The sequence below is a fragment of the Festucalex cinctus genome, chromosome 12 (genome assembly GCF_051991245.1).
Source record: "Festucalex cinctus isolate MCC-2025b chromosome 12, RoL_Fcin_1.0, whole genome shotgun sequence".
Taxonomy (NCBI): Eukaryota; Metazoa; Chordata; class Actinopteri; order Syngnathiformes; family Syngnathidae; genus Festucalex; species Festucalex cinctus.
In genome coordinates this window covers 3480655-3499024 of record NC_135422.1, presented here as the reverse complement: position 1 = coordinate 3499024, position 18370 = coordinate 3480655, and the positions used below count along the sequence as shown (strand labels likewise).

The following is an 18370-nucleotide window of genomic DNA, read 5'->3' as shown; positions in this document are numbered from 1 at the left end:
CTTGCTAAGAAAAATTAAAGCAGAGGAAGAATATCAACATTTATTTACTTATAAACTTAACATGGCACATGTATCAGTGTACCAATTTTCCTATATTTTGTTTAAAAAAAATGAAATAAAATGTGTCTTATGTGTGATACATATATATCGTAATACGTTGGCGGCAATACATAGCCCTACTGGTTAGCACGTCCGCCTCCCAGTTCTGAGGACTCGGGTTCGAGTCCAGGCTCTGGGTGGAGTTTGCATGTTCTCCCCGTGCCCGCGTGGGTCTTCTCCGGGTACTCCGGTCTCCTCGCACATTCCAAAGACATGCATGGCAGGTTAATTGGGCGCTCCGAATCGTCCCTAGGTGTGTTTGTGCGTGTGGATGGTTGTTCGTCTCTGTGTGCCCTGCGATTGGCTGGCAACCGGTTCATGGTGTTCCCCCGCCTACTGCCCAAAGCCGGCTGAGATAGGCTCCAGGAATAAGCGGTCAAGAAAATGGATGGATGGATGTTGTCTTTCCCACTCAATGGGCCCGATATGATCCAACTCTCGAGTGTGCATGTTAATTGGCTGCACCAAGAGCAAAAGCCAAATGCGGGTGCGGCTGTGCAGCAGATCAGTCACAGCGAGACGGAGGCGTGTTGCAAAGCTACGCTCGCTTGTAACAGTTGAATGGATCTGCTTTGATTGCACTGGAGGGCTCTCAAGGGAGAGGGTGGGGGAAAGAGAGCAGGGCGCAAGGCCTGAGCAGGAGAGATGAGTGCAACACTCATTATCAACCGCCGCACTTGAGAATTCAATGGAAGTAAAGGAGTTGTGACAAGGAGCTTGTGAGGGCCACCAACTCGCGTGCACGTTCCACGCAATCGACTACAAATCTGCTCAATTTGAATTTAACAGCTTCAGTCCGACTCCTTTTTTTCCCCACATCATGCAGTGATACTTGTCTGTCTGTAAACCTTTAGGCCTATGACGCAGTTTATATATATATATATATTTTTTTTATTTATTTATATTGTACATATTGTGGTATGTGCGGTTCTTGCCTCGATACTAACTGGCTATGTCATAAGGTTTGCCTGTAATAATGGGAGCCAGAAAAAAAAAAGTACCAATAGAATCTCTCCCACCCACTCCATACTACTAAATGAAGTCCTTTTGGTCAGTCGAGATGACATTTAGGGCTTTTCAATGATACCAAATGTGAAGGCGTGTATAGTAGGGGTGTGCCAAAAAAAATGATTCATAAAAGAATCGAGATTCTCATTTATTAATCGAATGAATCAATATTTAACATCCAAAAATCGATTTTATTTACATTAGAAATGAAGAAGAAGGGGAAAAGGCAGTTGTAGCCCACATGCTGTTTTTGTGGGAAAAGGCACTTACAAAACAAAATTAATAAATGTTTAAACAAAAAAAACCAAAAAAACAAAAAGACACTTAAAAAAAAACCCATCTTCACTAATGGACATTTGTAGTCATTTTGTCTATTTTGTTCTGTTTTTTTTTCCCTGTTTGATGTTAAAATAATCAAAATATCAAGCTACAGACACATAACGTCTCAAAAATAAAACTTTTTTTTTTTTTTCCCATTTCCCCAGTTATCTTTTGCACGAAGATTGGTAAATTAAAAAAAAAAAAAAAATGCTAAATGGACAAACAGTGTTGGTCACTTTTTTTTGTTATGTTTGGGAATGTGAACTAAAGGCATACTGTACATGTCGGACAGATGACCATTAAGATGAAATTTCTGTAAATGTATGAAATAGGTAAACATCACAACAAATTCCATTAATTTCATGCAATTTTAAGGAAAAATGCTTTATTGGGATATATATAGGTCTTTGTTTAAAATTATCTGTCAATGTATTTTTGGAAATTTTATGTATCCAAAGTACTAGTGGTATCAGAGTTGAGTACTCGTACTGGTCTGAACAACAATAACAAAAGCGGAATTGAACATCCCTAACTAAAAGTAATCTTAATTAAAACTAGACTAATGGGTAGTCATGTAAAGTGAGCAGAGTGCACACAAAAAAAGCAGGTTGAACACACCGAGACATGGAAGTGGCCATTAATTACAGCTGCTAATGGAGAGGCTGCTGAATTCAATCTTGTGTCAGTGGAATTTACCGAGTGGGATGAGCAAACGCAGACGCAACATGCAAAGCATCGATAAGGATGGCCTCAAAGTCAAGATGAAGGCTGGGAGAGGAAACATTGCGGTATGGAGTTTACATGCCTATTTGATATGCGTTTTATCTAGAAAAAAAAATTCACGTAAATCCAAATGGTCTACAATGATCATGGAGGTTTACTGTATCACATACACACACATCCCCTAAAATGGCGGAACATTATAAAACACTATTTAAAAAAGTACTTACACCCTTAATATGTAAGAAAATGCAAAATAGTCAAGGACAATGACAGATAGTCAGCATGGACAAATGGCAACAGAATGATGAAATACGGATGCGGTAATTAATGTCTATAAATAGAAATATCCTAAATTGCCTGCACAGAAATGCTGAGTACTCACCAGAGGAGCAAAGGAGGAATATATATTGGAAGTGGAGGGACATCCACAATGATAACAGAGACTGTATGATGATGATAAGCCTAATCACCACAGTTGCTGCGCACAAGCTTATGAATATGACAAACAGATGAGAATTAGAGATGGCGAGCAATGCAGCTTCTTTTCTCCTCCCCCCCCGAAGTGATATATTTGTATAGGTGCTCAAAAAACAGCCCAGGAGAGGGCGCCCTTTATTCAATTGAAGAGCCTGTGCAAAAGGGACATTTTGCACACCGAGTTAATCAAATAACCCAGCAGCAAAAAACAATCTTTTTTTGCAGCAATGACATTTCAAGTCTGCTCTCATCTTACTTGCTCTTCTTCTTCTTTTGTTGTCATATCATTTACTGGCCTATTTCAATCATTTCTTACATTTTCCAACGCATGTCATTTATTGAGGACGCTCGTCTGACTCCCTATTTCACCATCTTTTCCTAAATCCAGGAATGATTCCTCGAACCATGTTTGCGATCTGAAAAACTGACAGCCCTAGCATCTTTGGATATGAGGATTATTCAGGTGCAAGAGTGCCATTATTTAAAAAAAAAAAAAGTTCAATTCAACAGTTTACATTACAGGGGTGTCCAAACTTTTTCATTTGAGGGCCACATACAGAAAATCAGAAGGACAAAAGGGCCACATAATGTTATGAAGACAAATTGTGTTTAGTCCTAAAAATTGTACAAATAATTTATTTGTGCTTTTGCATATTTAGAAAAATGCTACAGTATATAAACAAATTTATTTGTAATATGACAGTTGGGTTATTATAGTTTTGGAATTTTTCATTTTAGTTCATTTTTATTAGTTTTCAGGGTGGTTCTGTTAGTTTTTATTAGTTTAGTTCTTTAAAAATGCTTAGTTTTAGTTTAGTTTGTTAGTTTCATTATTAGTATTAGTTTGTTTTTTGTTTTTTTAAATATGTATTACTTGTGCGCAATATTTAAAAAATACCATGGACGCAACGTCGTCTGAAGGTGCTTTTCTATTGGCTGCTGCTAGATGACGTCACTTCTGTGTGAAATACTTTCAAACGTCCTTATTCCGCTTTATATCAAAAATAAATCCACTAAAAGTCACATTTAAAATCATCCCCAAAGGCTCATGCATTAAATTAATTAGCAAAGACTAAAACGATTGGCATGTTTGCTGTAATTATAGTTAGTTTTAGCTAGTTTTGTAAACACAAAAATGTAGCTTCAGTTAGTTTTTGTTTTTTAAAAAGCATTTTTGTTTGTATTTTATTTTGGTAACAGTATTGTTTTTTTTAATTTTATTTAATTTTTTATTAGTTTTAGTTAACTAAAATAACCTTTAATAGCACCTGTTTTCCGATACCCTCCCTTCTTACTTTGACCATCTCCAAACATTTTTGTTTTGTTTATTTTATTCGAACTGAGTCAAATGCCATTTTTAGCATACGTGGCAGGCCACTGAAAAATGGACGGCGGGCCGCAAACGGCCCCCGGGCCGTCGTTTGGAGACCACCCACTGGTTTACAATTACATGAAACCTCGATTCACAGCAATTTTCCAAGGCTCCCTCAGCAAGGTTGCTGCACCCTTTTTGTCAGCCAGTGTCACGTGCACTAATGCTCCGAGCTAGTAGACATCAGTTCAGAAATTCAGTCATATCCACAAAGACGGCAGGGAAAACATTTTCTGCAGGGGCAGATGTTGCTGTGATGATAATAGAGCCGCAATTCCAATAAACAAACAAAGCGATGCAGACAAATTGTGTCGCATCTCAGCAGCACAATAGAAAGGTTTTGTTTGCAGGACGGAAGACCTGCATGCAATTACACTGCGGTCGTTTAAGCAAGTATATTCGAATGAGGACGTCGGTGAGGTACCTGAGTATATCTCCTTTTTCTTCACTTTCATCAGCAATCTCTTCACACCTGCAACAATGTGAACAAGCGCATCATGATCGTCAAAAGTTTTGCAATAACGCCTTGTAGAATGGCTCCCTGTGTAAAACTGTCCTCAAAGAAACATGATTAACATTTTGCAAATGACAACGGAGGTCATCAGCACAAGGACTCATCTATTCAGCCACTACAAGGACTGGGCGGTTTATGGAAACAATAACTATCATGACTATTTTTGATTGATATTGAAATCATGATTAACTCTTTGATCGCCAAAAACGTTTAATAACTAGGGGTGTGAATTGCCTAGTACCTGACGATTCGATTCGTATCACGATTCACAGGTCACGATTCGATTCGATACCGATTAATCCCGATACGAATTTATAAGTCGATTGTTGCGATTTTTTTTCATTCAAATTTAGAAAATACTAATCAGTAAGCTTGTAGAGTGTAAGATTTATATGAAAATGTATTATTTATTTATCTGAAATTTCAGTCTTATAGAGGTTGTAATCTGTTTCATGTTTGAACAGCATTAAAATAAAATATTAAGGCTTAATGTTCCGTTCATATAACATTCTTCCATGCTCAAGGTGTGAATCCTAACCCGAAGTCAGACGTTTTGTTGAATATTTTTCCATTAAAAATGGATGTTTAAAAATCGATTCACACACACACAAAAAAAAAAAAAAAAGGCAATGATGATAAGACGTTGAATCGGTAAGACTACCAAAGGAACAATTCTGAGCTCCTAAAAAAAAAAAAAAAAAAAAAAAAAAATCGTTTTTTTTTAATTGAATCGATTCGAGAATCGCGCGATGTAGTATCGCGATATATCGCCGAATCGATTTTTTTAACACCCCTATTAATAACGATTAGTATAATCACAATGTATGACGCCATAAACGGTAAATGACATCAACTACATTTTATTTTTTTGTATTTTTATTTATTTTATTTTATTTTTTTTACATTTTTTCTCTTATCAATGGGCAGTGCCACGTCTAAGTGCAGTGCTGCCCGGTCAATGGGTTGTGGAATCAAAAACACTCTTTTCAATGTGCTGCTGGTGTATGAAATTAGTTTGTGAGAAGCCAAACTACAACATCTTGAATTGTTCTTATAGTCCCATCACCATAACTTATGTGCTTAGTGTTTGTTTTTGTTTTGTTTTTGTTTTTTTTCTTACCTGTATTCCTGTTTGAGAAAATACAGCAATGCTTCTGAAGAATACTTGGCAACACCTGTTGAGAAACATGAATAAAGTAGTCAGTATTAGCAACGACGAGTAGAAAAAGATCACAGAATATGTTCAAATTTACAACAACGCAATTTAAAAACACAGCAGTTTCGATATTGACATCACTTTTTCTCCGGCGTTGTGCCAGTAATGTTATCTTTAAAGATGATGTGAACATCTGACCACCAAAGTCTTGTGTCCGGTTTGCAAGTTTCAGCCCACGACCACAAAGGATGTATCACTTCGACGATCCTTGCAGAATCAGGACGTTGAAACAGCCAAGAGCCAATTATTGAACTGCTCACTTGCCAGAGGTTCCACAGTAATCAATAATGAAAGCTGAACATCTTATTCACTTGGGTAATATCAAATTCTAATTGATTAGCTGATAATAATCTGATCGCCTGACGATGTTTCTTTGAAACTTCTTAAAATGTGGCAGTGCAGATTTGGACGCTCAAGTAAAGGACGTCCGTGTCACAGAATATCAATATTCGTGTTTAAAAAAAAAAAGATTCCCGACCAGAGAAGAAATAACGTGACTCAGCAGGTGATATCACTTTCCGTCTGTTCTCGCCACTGACTGACAGATTCATTGTTGTGAAGATTACTTTTAGCAATATCGACTTACCCATCCTACTCTTGTAATTTTCGTCCGAACATTCATCTGTATTGGCTCTAAGAAATCTAATATACTTTACTGCTAGCTGAGAATGAACAAGGCAAGATCTGATAAGGGTCTCCTTTAATTAAGCAAAGCAGCGTACAAAGGTATCTCTCCAGAGAAGGGGAAGACTCGACTCAAGATATGGAGATGAACCCAGTATATCCCTCTGTGCGTCACAATTCTTCTTTAAGTAGTCTTATTTATGCTTAATAGTTCTATTGCAAAGTGAAACTTGCAAGGAACGGACTCATCACGATTGGGTGGACGACTGATCGGAGCGCCGCTAATTTTAATGCATGCTCATTGGGGTCAGTTCATCTGACAATATATTCAATATTATTCACCCTTAAACATTTCTTGACAATAACATGTGACCTCACCAGTCTATAAATGACATTATGATTAATATTACATTTGTGGAATATGAGTTAAGAAGCAACATCCAGCCGATTTCATCCATCTCAGGGGGCGGCCATTTTGCCGCTTGCCGTCGGCTGTAGATGACATCACAGTTGCTCAGGGATTCAGGCAACCACCAATCACAACTCAACTGTTTTCTGAAGCTGAGCTGTGATTGGTTGTTGCCTGACACCTGAGCAACTGTGATGTCATTTTCACTCGATATGGCCGGACGAGAAAAGTTTCTCGTCTGGACAAGAAACTTTCTCGTCCGGACAAGAACGAGAAAGTTTCTTGTCCAGACGAGAAACTTTTCTTGTCCGGACGAGAAAGTTTCTCGTCCGGACGAGAACGAGAAAGTTTCTTGTCCAGACGAGAAACTTTTCTTGTCCGGATGAGAAAAGTTTCTCGTCTGGACATGAAACTTTCTCTTTCTCGTCCGGACGAGAAACTTTCTCGTCCAGACGAGTAACTTTTCTCGTCCGGACAAGAAAGTTTCTCGTCAGGACAAGAAACTTTCTCGTCTGGACAAAAATCTTTCTCGTCCGGACAAGAAAAGTTACTCGTCAGGACAAGAAACTTTCTCGTCCGGACAAGAAACATATATATATATATATATATATATATATTTTCCTCCCATGTCACTTTAGGGGCTCCGTAGTCTCAAGCATATTATTGTCAAGAATTTTTTTTCGACTTCCCCTTTAAGTTTTATAATTCATTTGGTTTATCATGTACCGTATCATAGAACTGAAAACATCCTTTTAAATTAAACCTCCAATTTCCGGATGGCAGCACAGCCTCATTCATTCAACAGAGCGTCTTTCTATCATATAATTATGACAGCATAAAGATTGCTTCCGTGACGTTTCATAGGTCAACTCGGCTACAAATTGCGCTTCAGTACTCAAGTGTGAAACAAGTGGTGGCTACTATTTGAATGGCCTCGCAGCCGCAGGGGTGCGGGAGTTGGTTTGTGGTTACTAAAGCAATTCTAATAGATGCCGGTTGGCAGCTGTGTACAATACTGGAGGGAGTAAAGAGAACAAACTGTCAGCGCCTCATCTACGTCTTCAGACACACAGAGCTGTCGCTTGCCTTGTTAAAAGGATTACAGACAAGCCATCTAATTTTACATACGTCAGTGCTTCAAGCGTCATTGTTTTGTCTGTTCAAGCGGGGCGGATTGATGACAGACGCAATTTCAAAACACACATGGACAATCCCAGCAACGCGTAACTGGGACATTTATATTTAGGGGCTCTGAAACGCAATTAGTTTCCTCACAGCAGTCATCAATTTGAAAAGATGGATCATTTGAATCGCATATATGAATAGGTTCATTTTACATTGAGCACACACATGCTCATGTCTAAACTGCTTCTATTGCAACTAACTGTTGATTCTAACCAGCTAGTTTTACTTAAGCATGATAAATTTTGCAAAACATCTAGGGGGGAAAAAAGATCCTCAAAAATTTTTAAAGTGGTGGCCTTTGAAATATACTCACAAGTTGTTAAATATATTTGATATGACACATGCAAAAAAGAAAAAGAAAAAAAAAAAAGACAATGACAAAGACAATACTGTTATCAAAACTGTTAGCATAACGTTAGCATCAGGAATAGAATAGAAAACTTGTTTTGGAGTTGATCTAAAAGTCTCGTCCTGGTCACTGAAATATATGTACTATTTTATTTCAGTATTGCTACAATGCCTCAACCTCTGTTTTCTTCAAAAGTTGGAAGCAGATAACAACAGTTCGTTGGAACGTCGATGGAGTGGATGCAGAAATAGCTTACAGCCTAATATAAAGACTGTTGCGGGAGAAGTAAATATTCACAAATAGCCCTTCATTTGGTTTTAATGATGGTAGATTATCTCAAGTGTGCACTTAGGGTTAGCTCAAGTGATAATTTTATGTTTCTCAGGTGGCAAAATGACCGCACCCTGACATGAACAAAAAATAGGTGCATTTTGCTGCTTAATTCATATTCCACAAAGCCAATATTAATCTACTGTGTTTAGACTAGTGGGACCGCATAGAACATCTTGCTAAGAACATTTTTTTTGGGTTGACTTCTCACTTACGTTAAAAGCAGCGATTAAAATAACAAAAGACTCATAATATTCCAGGACATGTGGTGTAACAGCAGAAACACATTTGTGCAGGGTAGACAGACTGAGACAAGGGCTTGCTAAATGTTTCAGGAGCAGCTCCTCTCCACCGTAGATCAAAATGGCATCACCACTCCACATACGTGAGAACCTCCAGCTTTGCTTTGCATCTTGAAACACATTGTGAGAGCCTTATCTTGTCACTGTCAAGCAGGCAAGGTCCACACAAGCCTCGTATTGACATCTAGAGAGAGCATGGGAGATGAGGCTTGTGTGTGTGTGTGCGTGCTGTTGAAACACCATCACTTCCAGAGTGCTTACTTAGCGCAGTAAAAGGGTGACAGTGCCCTATTTTTGTCTTCTGTTCAATGAACATTGGTGTTAGTTTTTAATTAAGTCCTGATCCTTTTATGTAACGTAAAAGCTTTTTGGAATGGTTTTGCTTTAATATTAAAAATGGATTGAATTGGCCAGATGATCAACCAGCACGTTGACAAAATCATCTTGAGGCTTTGTTCGGTGAGTGGGAGGAGGCCAGGTTTAGGGGAGGACACCTCGAGGCTGCTTTATCATGACAATTTGTCTGCTCACAAGGCCCTGAGCATCTGACAGTTCCTGGTCGAGAAGAAACATCCACATGCTGGAGCAATCGCTCTACTCTACCGACCTAGCTCCGCCTTGAGGGGTTGGACATGGCGACCCAATCTTTTATGACACCAGTCCTGGAACTTTTCTGACACACCTCGTACACTTCATCATCCACAATCTCTCGCTCTCTCTCTCTTTTTCCGGTTGACTACAGTGTACATTAGGGGTGTGAATTGCCTCGTACCTGACGATTCGATTCGTATCACGATTCACAGGTCACGATTCGATTCGATACCGATTAATCCCGATACGAATTTCTAAGTCGATTGTTGCGATTTTTTTTCATTCAAATTTAGAAAATACTAATCAGTAAGCTTGTAGAGTGTAAGATTTATATGAAAATGTATTATTTATTTATCTGAAATTTCAGTCTTATAGAGGTTGTAATCTGTTTCATGTTTAAACAGCATTAAAATAAAATATTAAGGCTTAATGTTCCGTTCATATAACATTCTTCCATGCTTAAGGTGTGAATCCTAAAAAAAAAAAAAAAATCGATTTTGCCTATTATTGAATCGATTCGAGAATCGCGCGATGTAGTATCGCGATATATCGCCGAATCGATTTTTTTTAACACCCCTAGTGTACATGTACACACACTAATGTAAATGAATTCACTCAGAAAAAAAAACAACAACTCCTCATTGATTTGATTGAATTAATTACATTTACTCATGACTGGTTTTTGCATTACCTGCTCCTGCATAGCCCTGTTCAGTCCACCGCAAATAAAATCTTGTTTGTTACATATAGCAGAAAAATGTGGTTGTGATTTGCGGACAAAAATGATGAGGGGAGGAGAGAAGACTCACCACACTGATGGTTATTTAATTAAGCTTTGGTGGTCGAAAATGGAGTCAATTAACAATAGATGTGTCCATTGTCAGTATTAATTATTGTGGGAATGCTGAAGCATTTCCACATATGTTATTGTAATTTTTATTCTCCACACTTTTTTTGCCATGTAACAACTCCCACATAATACTTCCAATTTACACTGTTCAAATTTCAACTATCTTCAAAAATTCACGCCTCCCGGGGTATATATTGTCTGATTCCACATTACTTACAGTATCCACACAATTTAACGTTAAATATCAACTTTCCCCCCATTCATTTTCAATGGGATAGACATTGACTATTTCTAAGTGTCAATTTCCACGCCCACTTCCATACATACAACTTTTCATTGTTACCAGGTGTTTGATATTGCTCGTTGGCACAGTTGGTAACGTGCATGGATCAATAACCAGGAGGTCATCATTTCATAATTTATCTCTCAATGTCCTTCATAAGCATTCCACATGCATTCAAATCTTAGCATTCAGCTTTCAGCATTCCCGCGCAATTTCTCCAGAAATGTATTTGTGTGATTGGAGAATTTTACTCTAAATATTCTGAACTCCTGCAGGGTCATATTGAGAAGAATATTGCTTCCCTGAGGCAATGTCATCATGGAGGTCTGTGAGTGTGTGATTCAACTTTTTTTTTTTTTTTTTTTTGTGCAATTTTTTTATAGACACATTCAACAATGTTCAATTCCACAGACAACAAATTTTAAACAATTCCTTTATCATTTTTAGGCCCATCCCTCATCCAAATGTACAGTACTTTAGTCAAAACAACAATTATACCATCAGGCTTTCAAAAACACACTGGAACCTCGAAAACCAGCCGCGCTTTAAAGTTGTGCAATTGAGAATTTAACCCAGAATTACTGCTAAAACATACCTCTGTAGTCACACAAAATATTAGTTTTCTCAGCAGAGGCATTTCGCCTTGTCTTTAAAATTTGCTGGCTTACTGTATTTGCAAAACATATGATATTATGATGTCACGTGAAGATATTAGCTAGCACTAAACAGTAAACCAGATGAAGCTCAAACATGTCAAGCACCAAATAGGCACTACGAGTGACTACTACTTTTGAGAGTGAGCCAATACTTATTTTATTAGTATGCAAACGGAAATTCTGTGTTAAATAATCTGTCTAATGCACATTTATAGAGGAACCTCAATTCAATTCATGCAAAGCCTTTTTTTTTTGTGACACTCTTTTCAGCCCTGGCAAGGACTCGACAGTTATTGAAACATATCCACCCACAGCAACTACGCTGTGAAATTTCTGTGCATAGAAAATATAGGGTTCCTTGTTAAAGAGGTTAACCTTGGATTCAGCAGTCTTCTTTTAGCCTGAGTTGCTCATCATCCACATCCACACCTCCTCCCCATGATGTACTGTATATGCAGAAAGCTGAGGGATGCTCATTCATGTGCATAGAATTTTTAAAAAAAACATCGTTTTGTACTTGGATCAAAATGATTGGGAGAATAGAGGTGCTCTTACAGTCAAATCGTGGAAGAGGGCAATTAAACTGTGCCATTACAACATGCATACAGTATATAATCTGTTAATCTGATATAGTTTTCAATATACAACATCATGCACATATGTTTTGTGTGGTACAATGTGTACACAATATTAGCCTACTAATTAAGAGGGAGGGCAGTGGGTTACCTTCTTAAAAGCTGGCATTCTAGGTGGATCCTCCTTCTGCAAAGTCCGTTCACATGTTGAAATCCCAAGCCAAGTTGGAAGCCACGACAGTGCCCAACTCAGCCCGGTGAGGATGCCGAGCCACGAGGTGCACTCCAGTTCTCTCCTCATTCCCCTCCTTAACTCCCACCCCTGCAGCTGGCTCGATGAATGTAATTACAGCATTCAAACACCGGCGGGGCTGTGATGCACAAATACACGACCATAATTCAACGTTTATAAGATACTGCACACTTGCACAGCAATTTACATTTACCAAACAATGTTCACCTGTGCAATATATTTTTGGCTCGGAAAACACGTGTTCAGTCAAAGTAGATGATTGGGATCACGTATTATACTGCGTTGTCGCTTCGGTGTAGTTCCGGCCGGTGAACACCTCACCGGCTGTAGCTTCGGATGCTGTCACTTCAGTTGCTGTAGTGGTGATGGTACAGTGAGGAAAAGAGCCACGCGATGCCGACCTGTATTTAGCCATAAAGTCAAGTGTGGTGGTTGCATTATTTAAATCGTGAGTGGGTCAAAACTAGAGTAACGCGACAAGCTAATGCTAATGTTTATAAGGTTGCCCGAGAGCTAGCTAAGTTAGTTAGCAGTAGCATCTCTCTCGATTCTACTTTGCGACAACTAACAAATTATTGTCGTCGCCGTCAGTCGCCCAGCAGACATGGCACGCAGAAAAGAAGGTATGTATCACATGTGCCGTCATGATTAAATTACTATTTATTATACAACACGCTGCGCGAGCGTTTCGTTTGTTTGAAGTGGCTAGCTAACGTTGCTAGCTTGCCATGTTTGAAGCTTCTAGCTGTAAACAATACACGTGTTCCCCTGTCTCAAGCATCTCGACGAAGCTATGTGGAAAAGTATTGAAAAGTACACATTTTGGCTGCAATCACAGCAATTGTACGGAAAGAGACCCGCACATTCGCCTTTAATTGTCACAACAAGTGCCTGACCTAAGGTAAGGTAGGTAAACACCTGGTACCTGACAAAATAAGAGTCAAAAGGTTATTTTAAGACTGTTTGAAATAGTTTGCATCACACTAGTGTCGCATGCTGCACTCACATTCGTTTTTCTTCTTCTTAATAAATAAAATCACAAATTAAAAACGGCATTTGTGTTTACTTGTGTTATGTTTGTCTGCTATTTACATTTGTTTGATGATTTTAAACAAAGTGGGGAAACTGCAAAAATTAAAGAATTTCAGAAGACAAATGCATTTTTCTCACACTGTAGTATCAGTGCAACCTAATGTAAAAGTACATACTTTTATTAAAAGTATGAGTCTGTCCTGTGTATGATTAACAATTTATAATGCAGTATGTGTGTATTCCATATAGTTTTTCAGTCCAAGGTACTCCAGAAGCTTTACCCTGCAGCCCCTAAATTGGAGAAAGAACCCTCCCCACCATGCATATTAGTGGATGTGAAAAGAAAAATCGCTCATCAGGATATTCCTCACAGTAAGATTTCTTGTATTTCTTGACGTTTTGTGTTTGAATTAATTATTAATTAATATGCTCTAATGGGGTTTATGGCGAAATTAACTTTTTTTTCCCCACCCTTTTTTAGGTAATACGTCAATGACACAGAATGCAAGTACAGCAATTCAAAGTAGGCGAATGTACACTGTGCTACCTCCTCCCGAAGGCTACGATGCAGATTCAGTGAAATGTGTTCCATTACCACAGCTTGAGAGCACAAATAGTCGGGAGTGTCCATCTGGTAAGGAATCTATCTTTAATCACCTGTTATTGTGAACTTGTGATTTGCGTCATAATGTAAATCCAAATGGATTTGCAGAAGAAATGTACCTTAAGGTGGTCTTCTTGGTTCTTGAATTGCACTCTGTTATTCCACGCCGTAAAACTGGGAAACAGACCATGAAAGTTTTGTTGTTTTTTTAAGCACATATGGTCTTCTAAGCTTGCTGATATTAACTCGATGTTTAGTAGAAGAAATTAGTATACCAACGAAGCCCTATTTCATCAAATGTGATTTTTTATTTTTTTTTAAATTGGCCAATACATTTTAAAGCAGTGTGCTGTTTTTCTGCCTTTTTACACAAATTGTTAGAATTATCACATTTTAATTGCAGTGTTGACTCATTTCACAGCTCACTGTACTTATCACCTAGATTATTGTTGAATCCCACCTGACGTTATTTGTTTTACCTCAGTTAACAGCATAAAAATGGATGGAAAGGCAGCATCGGTAGGTTCATTTTAGAATATTTGTCAGTGATTTCGCTGGCCACTACATTAGGTACACCTGTAAGATGGGTTTCGTGGTGGTGTGACTCAAAACTAACCAGACATTGGCATTAGAGTGTATGTGATAATTATTTTTTGAAATTGATTTAGGTTGCTTTTTTTGCAAGTCTGTTTGAGTACAGAAGTCAGAATTGTCAGCATAAATACTACTTGTTGCCAGATACTCTTATGTAGTGATATGAAGAAGTGAGAAATACGGATGGTTGATATGTGATGCCACCCCACTTTTTCATCTGCATAAATCTGTTTAGGTTGTTGTTTTTCCCCCAGCCGAATTCAATTCCTTACCTTTGGCCCGCAGAACACGATACACAGGAGTGCAGCGAAGAGCTGGACCAAGATGTGGAAGCAAATGGAAAGAAAAGAAGGAAAAGAAGAAAAAGGCGACAGAAGCCTCATGAAGGTATCGATGGAACAGATCCAATTATAGTGTCTAATGTTGTTCAGAACGGGACACTGACGAATGAGGAAAAAGTGCACATTAGCCGGAACAAGAAGCGGAAACTGAAGAAAAAACGGCACAAAGAAAAGATGCTCTCAATGGGTTTGATGCCTCGGGCTTCTGCCCTGGAGTTCACATACCAAAGAGAAAACGATGAGGAGGAGGAAGAAGAAGACGGGATGAGAGCTGAGGTGGCAGATTTTCTCAGGACCACAATGGAAATCTATAAGTCAGATTGTGAGTGCTGTGCTTGTGGATCTTTTTTGTTTTGTTTTGTTTATTGACTGTACTAGACACCGATTTAAGCTAGTTCTAAGTGTTCCCACAATCTCATGGTGCTTTATTCAATTTGATACTATTAGACCAAGTAATGGGATGTCCTGTCGCCACTCAGCTTTACTGCATGCAGAGAAGTTTCCTCTCCTTACTGGTGTGTTGGAGGATCTTGTGAACAGCATCGCCAGCGGAAGCAGGCCTGCGTCTCTCTTGAAGCGTCTTCACACTCTCAAGCTATGTATTCAAAACAAGGACCCAAACAGACTGGAAGAGGCACTGCAGGACCTCAGCAACAACACCCCGATGGCCGCAGGTTAGTGGGGCCAGATTCAGCACTCCATGTCATTTTTTGTGGCCCGTCAAAGTTTGCCGCAATTTCTCCTTGCTTGAGCAAAAAAGAGCCTTCCACAAACTGGTCCCACAAAGGTGGAAGCATAGAATTGTCCAGTTAATCATGATAAGATTAAGACGTAAGATTCGAGGGAACAAATGAGTCTAATCCAACCCCCTACTGATTAATGTTATTAAGAGATCCGTGTCAATCAATGTTGTTGTTCTTATAGCCCAGGGACAAGCAATCTTTACTGTCAAAAGAGCCATTTGTCCAAATAAGTAACAACAATTCTGTCTGGACATTTATTTGGACATTGTGATGACGGAAACAGTGTGGTAATGTACTGAGAGGCCCCAGCTAATTAGAGCCGAACCAGAACACAAAAATATGCAGCATTCTTTTAATTTTCTGATAACTTTTTGTAATTTCTCATACTTCCTTTTTCATATATATAGATTTTTGTTTTTTTTAGACTTTTCTCCCTTGCTCTCAAAATTTCTGACATTTTTGGCAATTTTATGGACATATGTTAATTTTCTGCTTCTCTTCCTTTTTTGAACATTTTATAGCTATGTTTTGACATTTTTTCCTGCCTTTTTTTTCTATGAATTTTCTGACATTTTTTGGCAATTTTGCCAACATTTTCTGGTAACTTTCCGAATTTCTTGTTTTGTTTTTGGACATTTTAGAGTTTCTTTTCTTTTCTTTTCTTTTCTTTTCTTTTCTTTTCTTTTCTTTTCTTTTCTTTTCTTTTCTTTTCTTTTCTTTTCTTTTCTTGCCCCCAATTCCAAAAACATTTTATGGTTATATGCTGCCTTTCTTCCTTTGTTTTGGGCATTTTATGTTTATCTTTTGAACATTTTCTCTTCTCCCTTTTGTATTCAATTCTCTGACATTTTTGATCATCTAATGGACATTTGATGGTAATTTTCTGCTTTTCCTCTTCCTTTTTGGACATTTTATGGTCACTTTTTGGACATTTTTAGGCATTTATATTTAAAATTTTCATCTACCTTTCGTCTTTTTATTTTTTTATTTTTTTTTATTTATTTTATTTTTTTTTACAACTAAAAGTTTGGACACTGACTTTTGAATATTTACTTATTAATTTTTTTAAATTAATTATTTGAAGAAATTTTTTATCAAAAAATAAATATGTAAAAAAAAAAAATATTATTTACTCCTAGATTTTTATTTTATTTTATTTTTTTTAATAAAGAGATCCACAGGGAGCCATTCTAGAGGGACTAAAGAGCGGTCCAAAATGTCTTCCTCCAGCTTGGGTGCTCAAGACACATCATGTCCGTGCAAGTTTGTGCTTGCCTTTGTCAGCCCAAGCTTGCCACTCATGACATACACACTCGTATGCTTCACCTGAGTCAGCGTGCCCAAACCTGCCCTCGTCGGCCTTCACCTGCACATACATGCCCCTTAATGTACAAAAACATGCACTTGAACTTAACCACGCAATTAAACCTGTTAACCTGGTCTAAGCCCTTTGTCAGCAGCCGGAGCACCCCAAGCGCGAAGCCACGTTTTCAACCGTGTGTGATTTGGTTAAACGCTCTCATAATAGGATTAGCAGGGACTTGTCAGGGGTCCACTTGTTTGTGTGTGTGTGTGTGTGTGTGTGTGTGTGTGTGTGTAGCAGAAGGGGCCATGCAGGAGACACCAACAAGGTGATTCAAACTCTGAATGCACATCTGTCTATCCACACGGGCAGGATGGGGCCTTGTGAAAGCCACTCTGTTGCCAAGACTGCTGTAGTTTTTTTTTTTTTTTTCCCTTTCCTCTCTGTGCACCTGCTCCACAACAGCATGAAAGCCGTTCAAACATGCCCACGGTCTTCATGGTGAATGAGTCACTCTTATGTCAGTGTCTCATAAAGCAACTCCCCCACCAGATTTGATCAAAGAAGCAGCGTTTCAATCAAATTCAGAAGGAAAAAAAACAACATTCTGAATCTTTTTTTTTTTTTTTTTTTTTTGGCTTGTGAAGGTCCTTTGTATTGACTCATCTTTTTCTTAGAAAAATATCATTTTATAGAATGGTTTGGCCTTCACATTGCATTCATGAGTTTTGATATTCGGAGAATACTATTTTCTAACTCAGTTCACTTCAGTTTATTTCAATGCACCCTCAGCATGTTCTCTATGCTGCGGAGTTCCTCTGATAAACGACTTGACCAATGCAGTCCCAATGTTCATTTTATGCACCCCTAAATGGAATCCTTACTGACAGTTGTTCTGCTTTAATGTCACCATGTAAGTACTTAACATTTTCTTCCACGATTTATGATGTTCAAGTACCACACTTTGTTGTCTTTGTGTTTCAGAGGAAACCACTGCGGTTGGCACATTGTTCCAATACTGGATAACAGACATTCTTCCCATGAAGGGAGCCAATGAGACTGAACTCCCTCACAGGCTTAAGTCATACATCAGTGGATAAGGATCAACTACTTCCATATTGATATTTTCATAATGACGGTAAGTTTTGTGTCTGAAATGCCATATGATATGGAGGACCAAAATTGCCAAAAATTCAAAATAAATAAATGACTAAATAAATAAATGACTCAAAGTGAAAATAAAAATGGATATAAAAACATATAATAAGAAAATTATATCCAGAAAAATATATATATATATATATATATATATATATATATATATATATATATATCTCCTCAACTTGAGGCTTGAGTTGCTCGACAACAAGTGAGAGCAGACGGTGAACAAGATGGTCGTCCAATGCTGGAGCTCTCCATCGCAAGCCGGCGCGACTTCCTTGTTCGCCGAGCTGCTCACTCGACCAATGGCAGGCAGTTTGCAACGGCGGAGTCCAACCCGAGACACGCTTAGGACCGCCCCCTCATTTGAATAACATTTCGAAATGGCAGTATGGCCCAAAACTGCCAACATTAAAAATAAATAAATTAATTAATGACTAGATAAATAAATGACT

General features: G+C 38.2%; 2 protein-coding genes across 3 annotated transcripts in view; one reads left to right on the top strand and one right to left on the bottom strand.

Annotated features, from left to right (window-relative positions):
- dlgap2a (discs, large (Drosophila) homolog-associated protein 2a) overlaps positions 1-12607 on the bottom strand; it is a 139760-nt gene extending 127153 nt beyond the window's left edge. For both annotated transcript variants that reach the window (XM_077538347.1, XM_077538348.1), the window contains exons 1-4: positions 12345-12607; positions 12036-12255; positions 5635-5689; positions 4425-4472 (exon numbers count right to left, since the gene is read on the bottom strand). In XM_077538347.1, the coding sequence (XP_077394473.1) occupies positions 4425-4472; positions 5635-5689; positions 12036-12185 (253 nt within the window). In that variant the 5' untranslated portion in view covers positions 12186-12255; positions 12345-12607. The remainder of the gene's footprint in view (positions 1-4424; positions 4473-5634; positions 5690-12035; positions 12256-12344) is intronic.
- On the top strand, positions 12250-18044 carry erich1 (glutamate rich 1). Its single transcript, XM_077538354.1, has 6 exons — positions 12250-12760; positions 13419-13541; positions 13651-13803; positions 14653-15030; positions 15188-15382; positions 17739-18044. The coding sequence occupies exons 1-6, from the start codon at positions 12742-12744 to the stop codon at positions 17852-17854; spliced, it is 984 nt and encodes a 327-aa protein (XP_077394480.1). The 5' UTR covers positions 12250-12741; the 3' UTR covers positions 17855-18044.
- The last annotated feature ends 326 nt before the right edge of the window (positions 18045-18370 follow it).